The sequence below is a fragment of the Folsomia candida genome, unplaced genomic scaffold (genome assembly GCF_002217175.1).
Source record: "Folsomia candida strain VU population unplaced genomic scaffold, ASM221717v1 Fcan01_Sc033, whole genome shotgun sequence".
Taxonomy (NCBI): Eukaryota; Metazoa; Arthropoda; class Collembola; order Entomobryomorpha; family Isotomidae; genus Folsomia; species Folsomia candida.
The window spans coordinates 647,310-667,515 of record NW_019091225.1 but is presented as its reverse complement, the minus strand read 5'-3'; the positions used below and the strand labels follow the sequence as shown (position 1 = coordinate 667,515).

At 37.3% G+C, this 20,206-nt stretch overlaps 6 protein-coding genes across 10 annotated transcripts; 3 read left to right on the top strand and 3 right to left on the bottom strand.

Annotated features, from left to right (window-relative positions):
* The first annotated feature begins 353 nt into the window (after positions 1–353).
* On the top strand, positions 354–2,451 carry LOC110860522 (SEC14-like protein 2). The gene is made up of 9 exons (XM_022109579.2): positions 354–944; positions 1,055–1,125; positions 1,213–1,282; positions 1,356–1,399; positions 1,476–1,593; positions 1,670–1,876; positions 1,937–1,967; positions 2,042–2,091; positions 2,171–2,451. Exons 2-9 carry the CDS (start codon positions 1,066–1,068, stop codon positions 2,353–2,355), a joined length of 765 nt encoding a protein of 254 aa, XP_021965271.1. The 5' UTR covers positions 354–944; positions 1,055–1,065; the 3' UTR covers positions 2,356–2,451.
* LOC110860521 (carbohydrate sulfotransferase 8) lies at positions 2,352–3,674 on the bottom strand. 2 transcript variants are annotated; one of them, XM_022109578.2, is made up of 5 exons: positions 3,440–3,674; positions 3,257–3,375; positions 2,979–3,171; positions 2,775–2,915; positions 2,352–2,710 (listed from the first exon to the last, which is right to left on the bottom strand). In XM_022109578.2, exons 1-5 carry the CDS (start codon positions 3,652–3,654, stop codon positions 2,377–2,379), a joined length of 1,002 nt encoding a protein of 333 aa, XP_021965270.2. In that variant the 5' UTR covers positions 3,655–3,674; the 3' UTR covers positions 2,352–2,376. The 2 variants fall into 2 exon arrangements, with proteins under 2 accessions (XP_021965270.2, XP_021965269.1); XM_022109577.2 differs by having other exon boundaries at positions 3,257–3,343; positions 3,440–3,649.
* A 327-nt stretch (positions 3,675–4,001) lies between these two features.
* Positions 4,002–6,219, bottom strand: LOC110860520 (receptor-type tyrosine-protein kinase FLT3). The gene is made up of 6 exons (XM_022109576.2): positions 5,859–6,219; positions 5,575–5,748; positions 5,417–5,499; positions 5,179–5,355; positions 4,942–5,097; positions 4,002–4,872 (listed from the first exon to the last, which is right to left on the bottom strand). The coding sequence occupies exons 1-6, from the start codon at positions 5,962–5,964 to the stop codon at positions 4,153–4,155; spliced, it is 1,416 nt and encodes a 471-aa protein (XP_021965268.1). The 5' UTR covers positions 5,965–6,219; the 3' UTR covers positions 4,002–4,152.
* A 1,162-nt stretch (positions 6,220–7,381) lies between these two features.
* LOC110860523 (glutathione S-transferase 1) lies at positions 7,382–8,497 on the top strand. The gene is made up of 4 exons (XM_022109581.2): positions 7,382–7,579; positions 7,672–7,749; positions 7,823–7,990; positions 8,069–8,497. The coding sequence occupies exons 1-4, from the start codon at positions 7,519–7,521 to the stop codon at positions 8,380–8,382; spliced, it is 621 nt and encodes a 206-aa protein (XP_021965273.1). The 5' UTR covers positions 7,382–7,518; the 3' UTR covers positions 8,383–8,497.
* A 1,087-nt stretch (positions 8,498–9,584) lies between these two features.
* LOC110860616 (glutathione S-transferase) lies at positions 9,585–10,818 on the top strand. Its single transcript, XM_022109688.2, has 3 exons — positions 9,585–9,815; positions 9,890–10,057; positions 10,118–10,818. The coding sequence occupies exons 1-3, from the start codon at positions 9,686–9,688 to the stop codon at positions 10,414–10,416; spliced, it is 597 nt and encodes a 198-aa protein (XP_021965380.1). The 5' UTR covers positions 9,585–9,685; the 3' UTR covers positions 10,417–10,818.
* Positions 10,819–11,362: 544 nt separating this feature from the next.
* On the bottom strand, positions 11,363–19,801 carry LOC110860608 (protein argonaute-2). Of its 4 annotated transcripts, none has more exons than XM_022109675.2 (21): positions 19,628–19,801; positions 18,002–18,157; positions 17,875–17,898; positions 17,530–17,786; positions 17,295–17,426; positions 16,925–17,099; positions 16,831–16,853; positions 16,505–16,735; positions 16,326–16,442; positions 16,067–16,226; positions 15,890–15,990; positions 15,808–15,810; positions 15,142–15,627; positions 14,974–15,055; positions 14,753–14,887; positions 14,604–14,668; positions 14,467–14,525; positions 14,204–14,381; positions 14,000–14,129; positions 13,664–13,863; positions 11,363–13,578 (listed from the first exon to the last, which is right to left on the bottom strand). In XM_022109675.2, the coding sequence occupies exons 1-20, from the start codon at positions 19,644–19,646 to the stop codon at positions 13,685–13,687; spliced, it is 2,712 nt and encodes a 903-aa protein (XP_021965367.1). In that variant the 5' UTR covers positions 19,647–19,801; the 3' UTR covers positions 11,363–13,578; positions 13,664–13,684. The 4 variants fall into 4 exon arrangements, with proteins under 4 accessions (XP_021965367.1, XP_021965365.1, XP_021965366.1 ...); XM_022109673.2 differs by lacking the exon at positions 19,628–19,801 and adding an exon at positions 19,385–19,599; XM_022109674.2 differs by lacking the exon at positions 19,628–19,801 and adding an exon at positions 19,385–19,599 and having other exon boundaries at positions 15,908–15,990.
* Positions 19,802–20,206: the final 405 nt, after the last annotated feature.

The window sequence follows — 20,206 nt, the reverse complement described above, 5'->3', positions numbered from 1 at the left end:
CTGACAGGTAAAAGTTTAACCTTCAATTTAACATGAATTTAATTAATTTAAATTGTATGTAAATCTTGAATCAGGATTATGCAAAGCTGTAATCAGACGGTTTTCTATAATCTGCTGGAAATATGCTTAATTCTCATGCAGCTTTACCATCATTACAAAATACTCAATAATACTTTCCCATTTGTTAAATCGTTTTACAATTTTCAAGATCTTGGTGTGCAATTGAGCCATCCTTGACATATTTAAAATACATTCGAGAAAAGTGGATATTTTAAATAATAATGGCGAATTTGAGATGACCTGATCTTATTTACTCATACTTACATAAAGCGAGTATTAAAATGTGAAGGTGATAATATTCGCAGTTTACTATTTTTATTACACCCACGTACTTACTTACAAATACTCGATAAACACATGCAAACCCATTAATAAAAGAGTCCTCTTTATCATCTCTGTTCGCACAAAATCAAATGTGTCAAATCAACATGAAAGGCAAAAAAAATCCCAAGAATGCGTAAAAGTATTAAAAAAACACGTGCATGAAATATCACTTCGCAGCTACTGTAAAATAGTGGATGAGACAAGACAAATCGACTTAAATATTACTTAACACACACAATTTAATGATCATGCTAAATCGTGTATGCAAAACAAATACCACATGCAGCACGTTATGGAAAAAATAGTGATATTACGTACATACATACACACTTATTAACTTTAAGGGCTTGTGAAGTGGAGCGTCGTCAGGTCGAGGGTTGATACGATAGGCTGTGCTGTACAGTTCCCTTTGTTCGAAGGTGAATTGGTTTGGCCAAGTCAGACAAAAAACACAAAATTCATATGTATCTGCATTGTTGGGTTTCATTACATGAAAAGCTGTCGACCATCCAATTTCAATCAAGTGTAGTTTCCTTCCTTCCTTCCTGAAGGAATTTTGGGTAAGAAAATATTTATCGAGTAAAGTTGGTCGGCCTCATTTCATTTGAGATAAGGCTGAGATTGAGACTGATTGTGCATTTCAGAAATAAAGTGTTGCGTTATTTTATAGGTTTTTTTACCATGGGCGACTTGCGACAATTGGAGGATTGCTGTGAGGATGAGAAGTTGGCTTTGAAGCAGGTATGTAGTAAATTACATGAAATTTTCATTAAAGTACAAAACTTGAGATTTTAAGGTGATGTATAATTTCTGGAAATATGCTAATAGTTGAAGATAAACTTGGATTTTGACGAAAAATTCGATATGGACGATATGACGCTAATTCGATTTTTGCGAGGTGAAACATCACGTAATTAATTTGAATAGGCTGACAAATTTTTAATTTTATTATACATAATTAAACTCAACAGCCAGAAACTCTGACCTCAAAAAAACGGAAGCTATGATATCAGCCGTAAGTAAAATATTTATAAACTTACAAAAATTATTGAATAAAATGAAATAAAATAAAATATTTGCTTTAATTAAAGTCACTCGCATGGAGGACTCAATATGAAATTGACGACTTGATTATGTGGGACCCATCAGTCGAGATTGCGAGTGGATTTGATATTTACCATTGTGGATGCGACTTTGAAGGCAGACCAGGTAGGCAATTCCTCTCTCTTAAAGTGCATGCAAGTCCTGCATAATTACTGCAAAAAATTACTTCCAATCTGCACAGTGTATTACGCACCTCTGGGAATGTGGGCCTCTGCCAAAGATCTCTTCGACAATGGTCAAGAGGAGGACTGCTTACGTTACGCGGCGAAAACGATGGACATGGTGTACAAAGACTTGCTAAAAACGAAGCATCAAAATTTTGTCTGCATCGTCGACATTGCTGGAGCAACTTATAGAAAAGCTTTACACGAGTTGCAGAATTTCAAAGGTTTGATAATACTAAACATGCAAAATATTTCCATAATTCAATTAATTAAGTTTTTTGCAGGGATTCAAGACTTAATTTGGGTATTTAAAGAGTAAGTTGATAATTAGTTACATTATTTAAGCCCAATTAGTATTAATTAAGAACAATATGCATGTACGCATGTAGGTACGAAGCCAACTATCCTGAAACACTTCACAAAGCATTCATCATAAACAGTAAATATGCTTACATTTATTTTCCAATTTGTCTCATTTTCCCCATTTTATAATATATTACGATTATGTTTGATATTAGCACCTAAGGTATTCTACTGGGGATACAACATCGTCAAACCGCTCATGTCTGCGCGAACCTTATCAAAAATACGTATTTTCGAAACTTCCAATGCCTCATGGCAAACCGAACTGCGCGATTTGCTGCCCGAGTGCGCAATTCCAGAAATATTTGGGGGTTCTGGAAAAATGACGAGTTTTTATTGAAGTAGAAGATATTTAAATATTTTATTCTGTCACCGTTTTGTTTTGTTCGTTATTATTATTAAAGAGTTTAAAGTATTTGAATGGTGTGTAACCAAATAGTTGAAAGTCTTTCTTGTACTTTGCGTACAGTTTTTTCACATCGGTTAAAGTTAAGTTTTTAAAATAGCCATTGATAATTTTCCTGTTTGTCGACGTTCCAGTTTTATGGGCCCAACCCAGGCTGGCGACGTCGATTTTTGCATAGTTCAATGGTTGTCGAATCTCTCTGGCAAAGTTTTCCATCTTTATCACAATATTGTAGTCCACTTTGCATGGAGAGCATAATCTCGTAATTGGCATCCAGTGCTCGTCATATCTGAAATTTGAGAAGAAGTTATTAGACTACAAGATTTTCAACTACCGGTATTTGACATGTGTACCTTGCTACCGAAGTTTTCAGCAAATACTGCACAAATTCCGGCCATGTTGGTTCCTTCCTTGTCGTCGTGAAATTTCCGGTCATCCCCGTTTTTTCATCTTTGACCATAAATCTCCCATAATGGTCGTAGTAATAGCCATCTCTGCACAAATACAAAAATATTTTGTGGTGAGACTACTGATTAATCTAAAAATCCTCAATTTACCGATATTCCAAGTCCCTCTCATAGCTCTCCAACTTGTCCCTGTAAGCACTCAAAATCCTCTCGAATGGGTCTCTCACCACGACAAAGGTTTTAGAATCGCGGATCCTGTGCGTCATAACTTTTGATGAGAGGCGAGGATAATAGTTGCGGAGCAGTTTGTGAATTCTGGTCGTGTTGCTGATATCTTTGGCACCTGAGGAGTTATCGGACAAGTTTTGACAAAAATAGTAATGACGATCCTGGTGTAATGCAGAGTTTTAAAAATTATTTATGAGCACCTGCGAGACGTAGGAACATTTTCGTCAAAGTGGTCGAACCTGCCTTAGGAACCTTGCACCACACGAGGCTCTTTTTAGTCTTGACGTCTTCGTAGTAGTAAAAATAGTTCCAATTTATCCTTCAATAATGAAAATATCAGCAAATCTGACATATTTTGTTGGATTTTTGTGAAAATGACTTACGCCTCCTGTCGTGGAGACTGCTTACACAGCTTGTTCGTCTTGGAAGGGTCGTACCTTTTACTTTTATAAAATCTGGCCAGTCGAGCACTACTTGCGCCATGGTAGGCGATAAATACGACGATAAAAACGGCTACCACTGCGATAAAACCGATCAGCGCATTTTTGCAATGTGTCCATGAAGGTAAGGAGGAATAAGAACACGGAGGCACTTTCATAGCGGTCCAGACTCCCACCTGCGAACAACTCCATTAGGAATGGATTTTCGTGCCAGACTTCACACGAGGTGTGCTACACACAAATGTAAAAAATAACAATAATCTTATTATACGACACAAACAAAAACTGGGTCCGTTACGTTGATGGGCAAAAGGAGTTAAATTAGCAAATCAATTAGCTCATTTGCATCAAATTAGTGCACAATTCTCAGGAGGTGTACGGTGTTGACTGCAGCTATTTACAAGTACACATTTAAGCTCTAGAAATGCCAGAATAAATAGCAAAATCAGAAATGACGATGTCCAAACTAGATAAAGTTGCAAACGAGAAAGAGATTTGTAACAGAATTTTTTGAAAATCTTAATATTTTATTGACAAAGTTAACGCCATAATTATACTAAATGCAGATAAAGCCGTACGAGTAACAAGACGAGTTGACGAGGTAATGAATATTGGTTCGTAGTCAAAATGGGGAAATTATGTCTTTTTGTGTGTCCCTAATCTTGGATGAACTGCTTCTTATTGCCACCAAAGCGATTGGGCACAACTCCAAATTCCTTGAGAAGTCGGTTTTGATGTTGGTCTACTTGTCCGTGTTGTCCCAATTGTTGATGAGTTTCCTGTTTGGAGGAAATGTTGTGAAATGACGCCGTTCTTCTGGGTGAGTTGGACCGTTCTCCGCCTCGTTCTGCGGCGGATTCGACGGTAAGAACGTGTCGTGGAGCGCGTGCCGGGGTTTCAGAGTTGCGCCTCTCGCCATAAAAATTTGGCGGACTGACGCCCAACTTTTGGTGCTGGTGGGGATGATTATTGTGGATTTGTTGAGGCTGTGATATCGCGTGACCGTTGCTGTGACCGTGGTGATGATGATGGTGGTGGATCCTATTCGAAGATTGAGGAATATTGGTCAAGTCAGGATTAGATGGGAAGCTACTATTGTTCGAGGATGGAGGTGAGGATGACAACATGTCCGTTGACCCGGTCAACTCTTGGACGCGATTATGGCGAAAAGGCGACGCATCCCGACGTGGTCGCGGTATTCTCACGCCACGACTGTTTAACAGACTTTCGAAGGCTTGGAAAAGTTCACTAAAAGTGGGTCTCTCTTCTCGCCGTGGGGAAAAAATCCGATCCATAACTCCGCGTATTTCTTCGGAACAGGTGGGGTCTTGAAAATTTGAGGGGTTCATTCCATCCGCGATGAATCTACGCACTTCCTGTAATCGAAATTTTGATAATACTTTGGCACTGCGTTAGTATGCTTAAATATTTGAGTTTTTTTGTACCGGTTGCTTGTTTTCTGGTCCGTATGGCACCGCTCCCTGCGTAAAAATCTCGAACAGTAAAACACCGAAACTCCACACGTCAGACTCGACCGTAAAGATACATTCGACTATGCATTCCGATGCGGCGTGTCGATAAGGGAAAAGCTTCCCTCCCAACTATGTATAATACATTTCAATTGTGTAACTGATTTTTCTTCAGCTTTATCGTTGTTTAATTGCCTTTTGTTTCTAGCTTACCGCATAAGCACCGTCGTGATCCTCTGTCAAAAAACTGCAGAGGCCTAGATCCGCAATTTTAGCGACTTTCCCATCCAACAAGATATTTCTGGCTGCGAGGTCTTTGTGCAGAAAACTGAGTTTATGGAGAAATTCCATTCCATTACAAATATCTCGGCAAAATCGGACCAATGTTCTCTGAAATAATTTTATTGGTTAGGTTGGAAGCTCGATTTCTGTGTAAACTGCATATTTTTACCTCTTTTACATGATCCTTCTTGCGCATTACGTACTCCAATAAATTTCCATCCTTCATATATTCGAAAACCAGCCATGGAATATCTTGACAAAACGAGGCACAAATTTTACTTTAATAAAACCACGGGCATACTTTGAAATTTTGGTTTTTATATGTACCATCATCCACCATTCCTAAAAGTTTCACAATATTTTCATGGTCCAACACGGCAACTTTTGACAATTCATCGTACGCCGTTTCTCTCAATTTGGAATCAACATTGGGCAAAATTCCGATGAATTCTTGATAAAAGACTTTGACCGCGACCTGAACCTTGGCATCCTTCAGCGTTCCTGAGTGTCACACTAAATTATTAAATCCATATTTCTGCCCGTCATTGCATCACCACAAATTTTTGCATGCATAATTAATTCAAAAAATCTCGAAAATGGGGCACACACACCTTTCAAAACTTTACCAAAACTTCCACTCCCAATTTCCTTATGCAAGTCAATTCTGTTTTTGTTGAATAATTTGACAGAAATTGTCCTCTTTCTCTCCACGTCCATTTTGAAAGGTGGTATTTCTTATGGGATCAACAATTCAAGAAATTCTTTCCTTATTTAAAGTTCGTTAACGTTTCAACTCTGTCACCATATTCTATCTACACTGTACTCGCAAAAGTGTACAAATCAATCAATTTTTTTATCACAGATTCCAACTCACTCGTTGTATCGACCAAATGCCAAATCTCCATCAATTAACAAACCACCGTTCCATGAAGTGGACCGCTTTTGCCTTGCCAGTCAGGTGTGGGTAATACAATCGAGGTAAAAAGTCATGTTTTGCCACTTGTGCTCGTATCATATCATATCTTATCAGACTCGACTTGAAATAATTCATCATCATGATGTTGACCGGAGGAATGTCGTGTTCGCCGTAGTGGTGATGACTCTAAATAATGGCATTAAAGGCATGCATGCACTTCACTGAATCACTCTACGTCTGCACTCATTTATTAAACGTGCGGATAGACGCAAATATTTAAAACGATCAATCAACCATGAATGATATGGTCATATAGAGTTGACGTGCTTCTCGGAAAATTAAATACGCGACATTGCACTATTCGTAATAAATATGTACGAATTAGCTGCATTGCATGAGTAATGGTTTTATAGATTGAGCCAAATCTCAGTTGTTAAGGGAAGGATTATACTATGTGAGTGATTATGCAGCTCTCTATGGTACGATGAAGAGTTTTCATTGAAAATTAGTCATATGATAACGTTCTAAGTAATTTGCGATCAGATCAGGTTCAGGTGCATAGAGTTACATAAGCCAAAAATGATCAGGAACTCGTAACAGAAATTGCATCGTATGCAGGTCTGCAATGACTGACACTACTAATACTTTACCGGTTATAAAATTGAATTTCAAAATTTTAAAATCCAGAACTTCGCAAGGTTAGAAAAGAAGCGTTCAAATAATATTCCAAAGTTGAAATAATATAGAATTTATGCCAATATAGTCGAAAATATATACGCGAAAATGTGTGAAAGGCTCGAGTTTATTAAACCATTAAATAATACTATGCATCATAAATTGAGTTTATCTGGATTTCTTGTACAATGGTCCAGTTTGTTCCAGCTTTTTTACACAATCTCATAGTTTTAATGTCAAGCCAATCAAGTATCTGGGGTGGAGTATATAATACGCCGGCTAATGTTTATGTAGATATGAATCAGGACATGGTTGTAATGACATGTAGAAAAAATCCACCTAATTATGTATGTACAGTCATCTAGATAATTGCTTTTATGACGTTTTCGTAAATCTCCTCTCCTGACAATAGCGACTGACCACTCATGTGTAGAAAGCTGAAATGCATGCACACACGCTAGATACTCGTAAAAAACAGATAGATAAATGCATACACGAAATACAATGTCAACGGCAAAATTCAAGGTCGAACAACACTTCATTCATTTACTAAAAACTCGTCCATACATCATCCATCATACCCGGATCACCATTTCGTACAAGATCAGCTCCCGTAATAATATTTTCCACTCATCCCTATTTTTTTATAATTAACGTGAAATAAAACAAAAATAACAACAATGGCAAATTCGACGTACAAGTTGATCTATTTTAACGTAAAAGCGAGAGCTGAACCAATCAGTAAGCAGAATTAAGACTAAAACTAGACTAAAATTACCTAACCGATAAATTTTCAAAATTTTATTTGATTTTAAAATTTTGAAATATTTTAGGGTTCCTTTTCGCCGTGGCTGGAGTTCCATATGAAGATCGTCGCGTCGAAAGGGCAGATTGGCCCGCATTAAAAGAAGGTCAATATTTATGACAAATTTGTCAGATTTTAAGAATCTAAACTAAAAATTAATATTCTTCCTCTTTTTGTAGTGATGCCATGGGGTAAAATCCCAGTTTTGGAAGTTGACGGTCAAACCCTTGCCGAATCCACCGCCATATGTCGATTCTTAGCGAGGCGATTCAAGCTAACGGGCGCAAATGACCTTGAGGCTGCGAAATGCGACGAGTATGTTGACGCCGTCATGGATTTGCGAGCAGGTGGGTGAACCATAATTAGCGAGTATTAAAATAAAATATTATTTGTTCCCTAAAAAAGATAACGATTGTCGATTAAAGGTTGGCGAGCATTCCACTTTCTCGAGGACGAGGAAAAGAAGGCAGAATTGAAGAAGCAGTTCTTGGAGGTGCAAGTCCCTGCGTGCTTTTCAAAGTTTGAAAAAATTTTGGAAAAGAGTGGAGGTGTTTTTCTCCTTGGGGAAACTTACTCCTGGGCCGACCTTCACATCGCCCACACTTTGTCGTTCTTCGAAGAGACCGTGTCCCCCGACACGTTGAAGGGCTACCCAAAACTGCTCAAATTCAAGGAGGCTGTCTTCAACATTCCACAAATTAAGAAATGGGTCGAGGAGCGACCAAAGACCAATATGTAACACGATCCTTTATAAAATGTTCTTCGTATTTAAAGCATATCTGCAAATTTGGATGATCAATTCGGCTGTGTAATTCTGTTTGAGCAACAATAAATAAGAAGCAAAATTAAAATTATGAAGCTGAAAATTCTGCATGAATAACTTGCATGTACTTATTCATATTTTTCATGTAAGCATTGATCGATCGACAATGCTACATAGGTATGTAAATAATCTTGTACTCTTGTATGTCAATCAGCATAACTGGATCAATTCTTCTCCCAAAATTATGCCATGTACATATACAAATGATTTCGAGGACATTACTACGCCTACGCGAGAACATTCCATTCCAAAAGTGTGTTATTAAGCAATGCAAAAATAGTTTGGATGGAATAAGATACGGAACTGATGAGCACACAGATACTCATTGTAATAAAACCGTATTTATTTGTATCCCTGTTTGCAGATCATCGTATATCCTCTAATACTACTTTTTAGCCCGAGTCAGGGCTTATGGAACCGTCATGTCCGTCCGTCCGTCCGTCCGTCTGTCCGGCACGATAGAGCCAAAACGGCTGAACCGATTGACTTGAAATTTTTACCATATGCTTATTGGACAAAGTTAGGAGACGAGTTCGTAGATGGGCGAAATCGGTCAAGTGGTTGACCAGTGGGGATCATCGGAGTGGGTGGGGTCTTATGCACCAAAGTTTCAAAGTTGTCGTAGAAGGCTGAAATTGGGTACAGAGGTTGCTAATGGCTCCTAATAGATAAAAATGACTTCAAGTTGTAAAAATTTTCATCTTGAAGGACCCTATGGGGTCACTATGGGGTCACCGACACTGATTTTTCAAAATCGTCATAACAAGCTGAAATTAGGTAGAGAGGTTGCTAGTGGGTCTTAATGGAAGAAAATGACATGAAATTGGTGAAATTCTTATCTGGAGCGACCCTATTGGGTGCCCCATACCGATTTTTAGAAATTACTTTTAAAACATTAATCCGGCACTTCTTGATAGCAAATATAGCTTTAGAAGTTCAAAATGGTAATATTATGTCGGTAAATTCGGAGAAAAATTTAGAAACAGCTAGGACTCACGGAGTCAGGGACTCTGTCCCTGACTCGGGCTATATGGAGTCTGCACTGTAGGTTATTTGATAAGATGAGATGTTATGCATGCTCAATAATAACTTTCTGGGTTTAAAAATATACGCATTTTTTACTTTATTATTCATTCATTCAGCCAGAGTCGCACACCCTTTAACAACTTTTTTTTTCTACCAACTCTGACTCGATTTTTTATACAATTATCCCCGTAAAATGTCTTATAAACTGACCTATTTCGATTTCAAGGGGAGAGGAGAAGCCATACGACTCTTGCTGGCCACTGCCGGCGTAAAGTTTGCCGACGACAGGGTCAAACTGGAAAATTGGCCGAGCATTAAGCCACGTAAGCGTCTCACCTCGCCTCTCATCTTATCCTAACAGATAACAGATGTTGACTTATCCAGTTTTTAACTTTAGACACCCCTTGGGAAATGGTCCCCGTGTTGCACGTTGGCGATCGAAGTCTTTCTCAAAGTCTAACAATTTGTCGCTATATCGCCAGAAAGTTTAAGCTGATGGGTGCAAATGAATGGGAAGCGTCGAAATGTGACGAATATGCAGAAACGATTAACGACCTATATTTAGGTGAGTGGTTTTTAAATTATATGAGAATTTCAAGAATTTTGATAACTTTTAAAATTTTAGAATGGATAAAATTCAACTTTGAAGCTGACCCAGACAAGAAAGCCGAGCTGAAAAACGCCTTTTTGACCACCCTTGTTCCAAAATACCTCATAAAGCTGAACACTTTGCAGTCCAATAACGGAGGAAATTTTCTAGTTGGGAATACGCTGACATGGGCCGACATTTTTGTGGCAGATAAGCTTCAAACCTTTGAAGATACCGTGGATCAAGGAGTCCTAAATGAGTACCCACACCTTCGGAAAATGAAGGACGCCGTGTTTGCCGAGCCCAGAATTAAAGCTTACATCGAAGGACGATAACAGTTATTTAGTTTGTGTGCAATCTCGGAAAAAACATTGAATAAGTGTCACACCACATCATCATCGGCAGAATAATAAAACCTCACACAAAACGTAAATAATAGTCGTACAATTCTAATCAGCGGTGGGTGGGTGGTATTTGCGTGACGAGCAACGGTATGAATGAGATGATAAGTAAATGTCCACGTTCTTATCTTGTTTGTTTTGCTATTATATTATTATTATTATTACGTGTATACTTTATTCACAAATGCATGAAATTATGAATAACAAAAAGACAAAGGGTTTGCTGTTTGAGAGGAATATTATTTTTTATGAATAAAAACTTGACAAAATTCATAATATGGTGAAGGCAACAATACTATTAATACATGCAAATAAAACCTAAACTTTCGAAAAAATGGACACTGATAACTGATGACAACATTGTTCAGATCATAATAACAGAGTAGCACTAATTAACACACAATAATGCGTAAATTATATTTACTTTATCCATTATACATAATACGAAATAAATAACAGTGGCTGGGTCTACCTACGTTCGGTTTCGACATAATAATTTAGCAGATTTTTTAAAACTATTTTACCACAAAAAAACGAAACTAATAATACGAAGATGCGAGAAGCGAAATACTTAAGAGGTACTGAAAATTATAACAATTAGTATCATTATTTATGTATGGTATCAATTATTTAGTATCAATCAGAATCATCGATCATCAGAGTTATTATTATCTAACTAATCACCTTTATTATAAAGTTGGATAAAATATTAGCAGTTAAAATCAGCAGTTTCGTTTTCAAATGGTTTTGCTTCATTCATGATATAATTGTAGGAACAACAAAAGATTAACTATATTTTTAATTTTTAATCAAGATTCGTCAGAGTCGTGTAATTTTATTGTATTGTTCTCGTTCGTGGAGTGTGGATTGATTGAACGAGTTTTTTTTCTAATTTCCTAATCTGTAGGACGTGGAGGCCAAAAGTGGAATTCTAAATTCTTTGAGCTCTTTCTTGTCCTACTTTAATTTCCATTTCCCCTTTTCTATTATTGTTACTATTTGATGAATGGGCCAGATATATTGCAACCTTGAGTAAAATATTGAACAGTTCGTGACCACAAGTATATATTTTGTGGTGATTCTAGGGTGTTGGAGTTACTGCAATTTCCCACTCGATAAATGCCTTCGGACGAAAGACGATTCTCTCTTGTCTGTCATAACCTGCCTGGTTTTTAATAATAAAAAATGGGCGACAGAAAGTAAACTGAACACTTGTTTTTCGTAACAAATTGTGTGCTATAAAAAAAGTAAACATTTCAAAACATGTATTTATAGCACCATGCTTAATTGGCTGGCCAGACATAGATTCCTCCCTCCCTACGTATTTTTAACCCAAAAAGAAAGAACACGGATCGGAATTGTTGGAAATGCATAATTTGTATATATCGCTTTATAAAATGGAACTCTCTTGAATTTCACTTGCCATTATTGTTTTCCAAAGTTTTCTGTAAAAAATGTTAAAGGCTATAGTTTCCGGCTGCATGAAGAATCATAATATATTTCTATTTTGTTGTAATAAATTCTATTTATGATTTTTCTTCCTCGTTCGCGTATAGATTTTGTTTTGCCAAATTCTTGTGTTCGCCGAGTGAGACAGACTTCATTCATAGCCTGACTCTCCTTACAGAAAACCGTTTCGGGAGTGATTAGAGGACTACTAAATGACAGCGGAGAGTGGTCAAAAGTCTGATTGTCTCCGTCAGCTCATTTGTCCCCTATATCTCTCCATCCAACGAACTATAACACTTCATCAGTCTATGACTGCTACTAATTTAACCAGACGAACACAACATCAATATATTTTTAGGGGTTATCTTCCTCGAGAGGAAGATACTAAATCTCTGTTTTTAGAGTAGTTTATGTACAGTTTACAACAATGGATACAATACAAAACAATTGTTTTTAAAATAGTGTGATCAATTTTTACTAAAGCCTTCCTTTTGCAAACTTACTTTTTTGCATTTTACTGGTAAACGGTATACACGAAATTGAAATCTATTCATCTGGTCTTCATCTATAATACAATGAGTCTGGCCAGTGTACCAATATTTGCATGTTTTTCCTTTCACTCCACATTACATGGACAATCTCTTTTTTTACATCCTCATCCCCCCCCGTAGCTAACTAACTATTATCTGAACGATTTACTACACACTACGACACAACCTACTCGAAAATAAGTTACAACCCATACCACTCTAGTTAAAAAAATCGTGCATGTAAGTAAACTAGAACCATTTTCAGTATTGGTTAAAAAATGAACGGTTAAAATTTGAAGCGTTTGGCTTTCAATTCGAATACAAAATAATAATAACTAATGAATAGTAATAATTATAATGAAAAACTAGAACTCTAAACTCTCGTTAGGAAATTATCAATATTTTTAGCAGCAACAGCAGCAGTATAATTCACCTGCCGTTTCATTCGGTAACTTTCATTTTGCAGATTTTTTTCATAATATTTGTGGCGTGGTTGGTTATTGGACTTTGGGAAGGTTTATTATTTTTGGGACTATTATTGGCTGCCCAATATATTGTCTAACTATTACTTGTCATTACATTTTGTAATACTAATTTTTAAAGTTTTGCTCAAGTCATAATAATATTTCTTATATATCCATAATTATGTAGTTATATAACCTAGTTGCCTTTTCTTCTTCTTCTTGATAACAAGTTAATATTTTCTTCGGTATTACTCAGAAACTTAGTTCCCCAAAAGTCAAGAAAAAACTAGATGATACGCGGCATGGCATGTGAGGAGTCAATGTCAATGTCAAGCTACGTACTAATTAATAGCAAGCTTTGTTTTGGAATCCGTCCTGATGAACAAGAGACGAGTATTATCTAAACCTAACTATAGAAGATTAGTGCCATGAATTTATGCATGCATGGCCTTTCTGCATTTGAATCGTTGAGTAAACGTAGCACTGGAATTCTTCATATAAACCCGGATGGTTCAATGAATGGTTTTTTTGATAATAGATGTGAGACAAGTTGAGTGAGGTAGGTGAGTCCTACTTGCAATAAGTGATGATGGTTAAACCGTTTAGGTTTAAAGAACCAGCAGTAATATGACGTTCCCGTCTAACAATTTAGTCTGCAATTTTAAGAAGCAAAGAAAATAAGTTGCATGACTAAAATTTATATAATTAATTTGATAAGAATAAATGAATATGGCTTACCGCCTAACCGCGCCGAGTGCATCAAGCAAAGTACATGACCTTCTTGGTGTCGGCATGTACTGTAATTGCTCTCGCCATAGCTCCCGGAGTTCTATCGTCACTGCAACCACTTTGATGTGACCCTTCTCCACTGTCGTGCTCCTTTTCGACTAAATGATATCGAGCTCGGAATGCGACCAAGTGTGCGTAATATGCCGGAGCTGGAATTGAAAAAAGTTGTTAATTATATTGTAGTTTTACGTTTAAAATGCACTTTGTCAATTGTAAATAATATAGCTGCTTTGTATACTGTTTGACAGCATTCATGCATTCAATGAACTTTGCTACTGAAATTACCTGGAATGGAAACACTTCTAGTACAACGAACGTAAGTGTGACAGAGCTGGTATGTCAAACACTGCAGCTCATCTGCATCAAAGTGGTTATCGTCCCACAAAACATGATAATGAGATGGCCGACTTGTTCCCTAAAACAAAACCGAAATATATTAATACGTCACTCTTTAATAAGAATAAACAAACAATTGTAATCAACACTCACTTGAATTCCTTGGTGAGAGCACAAGTAAAAGTCAAACTCGGTAGGATGTGTAATTCCAACGTCTACGGTCGTGCCGGCAGGAATGTTCCCAGATTTACCAGACTGCTCCTTCTTATCGGCACAAAACAGACGTGTGTGATGGCGTTTCTGCACCACGATGAAAGTTATCCCTGGTTTGCTGTAATACAAAATGTATTTATTAATTTTGTCATATCTTATTACCCAAAATTAAATCATCTTGTCTAAGCTTGATATCAACTTACTAGTCTGCTTCTAATTTGATGCACGCCTCACGAATTGCCGTCAGTTCATGTTGAAGGACCTGTACAATTCATGAGTTATGAAGAAAAAGATTAGTAACTGTTCATGTTAGACACCTAGAACCCCAATGAATTAATACCTGGAGAAATTGTCCCTCGGACACTCCATCTCGGTAAAGAATAATACGGTGGGGTTTGTATCCACCTATAATTATTAAATTTCGTATTTTGATATTCAATCCGAATAGAGTTTTATTTTGTTTAGTGGTTTGTAAAATATAGGTCTCACCTGTGCTCTTGTAAAACATGATCAACAGTTCACGAACCATGGATGATAATTCTTGGATGATTTCTTGACGATGTTGCTGCACTCGCACAGTTGCTGCATAACGTGATGGATGAGCATCCATTGATCCGACGACAGCTATAAAATGGATGAAATGATTTAGTTACAAAATACATATTTTAATTATCATAACATTTCTCGCAAGATTAAAAAAATGAGCTAACCAGCAATCGAGGGTTTCTTATTGTCACCCGCTGGTGGGTGTGTCACATCAGCACCAAGGAACACAACTGGTTCGTTAAAGACCTGAACAAAATAACCATTATAAATCAGACAAATCATAAACAATATCAATCTCAGGGATTAAATGCTGTGAAATTATATGAATGTACCTTCGGCCGTATACTAGGCACAAGGATAGAATTGATGCCACCCAATTTTACGTTAATCTTCAAACACAGATTTGACAAGGTTTGAGGAGACGTTTTGTTAACATTTTTTGCTTGGACGCATTGTGTCGCCATCCCAAGAACTGTGTCACCCACTCGCTTTACTTCAGCATAGACTGGAGTTTTACCCGGAAGAACAACTACGACGAGTTGAAGCCCTTGGAAAGTTGACTTTAGGTACTTGAACATCGGTTCGACTTGATCAGGTCCGGTTGCATACTTGCAGAAACAAGGTTGTCCAATTATAGGCATTCCAGCGTCGTTACTGATTTTCTGCAGTTGTTGTGTAAATTGGCGCAGAGCATCTTCTCGTACCGTTCGTTGCGGAGCGAAGCAAGCAATGGCCCAAACTCTAATTTCCACACCAGTGAAAAACTGCTTCCCTCTCATATCCCATACACCCTGATTTGGCAGAGCTTGAGTTTTGGTCTAGAAAATTGGAAGAAGAACACATGCATAAAATAATAAGTTAACAAATAATAAAATATAATGATTGTAGCATTATTAAAGCGATTATAATCAATCATATGGATCATTTGGATCGCCGCCAGTACTGGTTTTATATAACATGAGAACTTTCATTAAACGCCAAAAAGTTTTTCAGCTCACCATCTGTATATTAAGAGAAATATTATTAAACCTGGATTCGATTTAGGATAAATTTGAAATAAGTGAGAATGTCGGTATTTACATATTGTGTAGTACTTACTCGTCCGCCATATTGAAGTTTAGGCGGAGGGAGCACGCGTCCTCTCACTTCCATCATGGAATTGCTAATTGTTAGTCCAAACTCTAGAATAGGCAGAACAGTAACAAGTTAGTCGAATGAAGATTGCTAGAATTTTTAAGAACATTGAAGACCTTGTACCTTGGACATACGGATCATTATTGAAGTCTGCTTTATGAACCAAATTGTTAATTTCCCTTTCTCTGTCCGGAGCCGAACGAGCAGTTGCTTTGATCATTGTGGAAGTTTGCATATCGGTCAATTTCTTGATGCAGCGTTGACCAGCCACGATGTTGCATACCTAAAAATTGTGAAAAATATTTATATTATTACTTTCTAACCGAAATGTTATTTAATCTAAGAATAAACAAAGAATCTCATCATGAAATAAATAGATTACCTCAAGAGGCAGATAAGTATGTTTGTGCTCTTGACCGACTTGGAGGCATGGAAGGTTCGGATACCGCAACTTCATTTTGTATTTGTCTAGGAAGTACTTGGCTACGGTGCACTCGACCTATTTTATAAAATTGGAAAAATAAAATAACCTTAATTGATGTATGAATAAAGTATACATACCGTTTGTCCGTTTTCCAGTTGGAGTGGGAAACTTTGCATTTGTGCTGGACGTCTCGTAACATTGCAGACACGATATTTCCTTTTCATATTCCCACAATGAGTTATTTCAATCTTAAGTCCCTTGATTTCCTTTGTAAACTTGACTCGGTGAGAGTCAGCAAGTGGCTTCCTCTGGTCATTGATATCGCGGATATCTAACACTTCGCACATAAACTCTATAACTGGTTGAGCCTATTAATGAAAAATACATTTCCACAATTATAATTACACGCATTTTAAATTTTGATATTGGAGTATCAGTTGGTTTGAATTATTTGTAATTATACCTTGTAGAATGCGGTAGCAGACACTGTAGAAAAATAAAAAGCGTTACAGTTAGGTAACAACCCGTACTAATTAATTAATACTGTTAATAATTACCATCAATGTTGAGCATCATTTTCCATTGAGACGGACGAACTGATTGATGGAATCCAAACCATACTTCTCTGCCCCCTCCGAGAGGGTGATAATAGCCGTCGGGGGACGAGAAGAAACTCCTGCCGACTGGTGTATACGTCATTGATGGCAAGTGTCTCATCACTACGTCTAATGCCTACAAACACAAATATAATTTCCACGTTAGTTAGCGGTATAATTACAGTAAAATTATACAAGGTTTGTTATTTTTTGGAAAATCAGAAAGACTAATCAATATGCATCATAGAACATCAATATCGAAAGATTTGTCATCATTTTTATAAATAACAAGAAATTTAGAATTTTAATTAGTTGATGGATGAATAAATACCTGTATAGCGTCATATGGAATTGTTCGAGATCGCCCTTCCAGTGCCTCTTCTAATGCATAAAGTGAAACACGAGCCACCCATTTAATCTGAACACGAAAAACTCTATCCTTTCCCTCCCCAGGCAATGTCACCTAAGAAAAAATAACACAATTAGCACATTATTGTAGAAAGTTCTACATATTAAAAGCAAGCACACTTTGTTACCAATATTATGAAAAGTTTAGATTGACTTACTTCGAGATCGACACGATCATTTCCAATTGGCAACGGGTCCCTTGTGTAAAGATTTGATCGTCCGTCGAACACGGGTTTAAGAGTCCCAAAAATTTTGGAGTAAGCGTGAACCATCGTTTCAATAATCTCTCTATTTACTTTACGTGGGCACTTGTCCGGTTGGATTGACACATCGTAATGGTGGATGAACCCTCGTGGCATAGAGATTTGGAAATGATTCGCTTTAAGGATAATTGGACGTCCCTCATGACCCAAGTCTGGTTAGGGTGAAATTAAAAATTTAATACGACTGTCTGGCATGGACAATCAATAATAATAACATAAATAAATCACAAAATTACTTACTTGGTCTTCTTGGACATAGAAATACTGCAGAAAAAATACCAGAAAAACGTAAATTTACATGATTACAAGCGGTAGGTAGCTAGATTCGACTTAATCGAGTCTACGAATCAAGAATGATTGTTCTTACCGGGCATCTCGGGTGAGGTAGGAGGTTGAATGGGAGGAGTGCCCTGTGGCATGAGGCCACCGATTCCGCCCGGAGGTACGACGACTGTACCCGGGGGGACCACGGTGGTGCCAGGAGGGGGGCCCACTGGCGGCCCCGGAACTATCCTATCCTGGCCTGGAAGATACGAAAGGGTTTCCATTTTTTTTACTATGTCAAGTAATTGATCCGGTTTTCTTTATGAAACAGGAAATGATTTAATCAACTTGAAGAATATAACGGACGGACGCGAGGATGAATATAAACCTGTACGATCACGTCCAACCAAAACCAAACCTGAACGCCAACTAATAAAGCCTCAAGACTATGCACGCCTCGTCTAATTTTAGTTTTCTGAAAGTGCCACTTTCCAGCCAGGGGATTGGTTAGGATATGATGCATGACAATAAATGTATGCATGTATGAAGGGTCGTCTACCCTTACACTGCCATCCTGGTAATGCATTAAGAAAGAATGAGCCTTTTTTCCAAAGGGTCTCAACTCAATCTTACACATAAAATGGAACCAAAAGTATTTTAGGGATGCATGCAGTTGCAGCAGGCCATGTAAATATGCAGCTGCTCGTCATTCACGAAACAAAGTCTTAAAATAAAGGTCAGACAGCATAGCTTTCACTCGTTCACCCACCCTTCTTCCAAGTAAAATACAACCCACATCATCATCATCGTCTGCTATGTATCTATCTCTATTCGCCAACTCAGGTTGTTGAGCTGCTTTTATCGATCCGGGTAGTGGAAGTAGTGAAGAATCGTCGTTTGGGTATTGGGAACGGAAAAGAACTGTAAATTATTATGCCTCGTTCTTCGTCTGGACATTCAGAGAACAGGTAATAATAGGTGTGGTTTAATAACAGGAGACGAACCAAATCAAATGTAAAGCATATTTGCTTAAAATGAGCCAGCCATGCATAAAGCCTTGTTCTTAAAAAATGTATTTAAATTTAAATCTCTCCTTGATGCAATATTATGCGTAAATTAAATCAGAAATTATCCTTATTTGCTGATCCCTTAAAGTAGAGAGCTACTTGCTTCATATCTATTGAAGATTAAACTAAAAATTTATCCCTCTAAAAACTACCCAGACAAGCAAAAGTGGGTGTTTTTGATAAATTTCTCTTGAAAAAATCAACAAATCCCCCTCCACCCCTCTTTTCTAAACTTAAAACCAGCCTGATTCCCTTAAAAGAACTGAACTAAAATTAACTAAACGAAAAATTCCATCCCCCTCTTTAAAATTATTGAAGAAAAGATCCCTTTAAAGTTGTAAATATTCATAAATAATTTCTAAATATGCTCCCCCCAAAAAATATCTACTAATGTCGCTTCATAAAGTGTGGGTCGTTACTTAATTGCACCACGGACAGGATAGGGCCTCCCTCCATTACTGTCATTGTTTTTCGATTCCTTCAACTTATTATTACAATCCGTTGTTTATTTATTCCCGTCGTATTATTAAACAAAGAACATCCGGATCGAACTTTTTCACTTTAAAGTGACGACGAAGACGAGGACACTCTCACAACCACAACACCGTGTTGGTGAGGAAAGTGAAGAATGCGAAAAATACTGGTATTAAAAAGGTACTTACTCTGTCCAACTGGGAACATTATAATTATATTTATACTTTAACTGAGGACCAATATTAAAGGAACACAAAAATGTGATCAATTTGAACGATCAAACTGGGAAGAAAGAGCCCTCTTCTCTATATGTTAGCCACCACCACCACCACTCCTCCGTTGCGTACTACTACTGCCTCAGAGGAGAAGAGCAAAATGGCTGGCCCAAGCCCAGTCACCACCAGCCAGCTAAAAAATTCAGTCGTCATCACACAATCACTAATTCCGTCATTTCACTCAATCTACATAATTCCTTCACTTTTCAAACACTAATTTCCATAAAAATCAAACCCACTTTTCAAAATCATCACAACAAATTCATCAACCAAACCAACTCCCCTAAAATATCATAAAGCCCCTCCTCCCACGGCCCACGCTATAAATTCAAACTAATGCTAACTTACTCAACTACTCGCTCAAATAATAATTGTTTAAAAATCTTGAAAAATTTGCAAATTACAAAAATATTCCAATTTCACCATCCTCCCTGAACATTACCTCCAACCCAGTTTTCTTCCTTGTGTCGCGCACTCATCACGTCGCCTCTC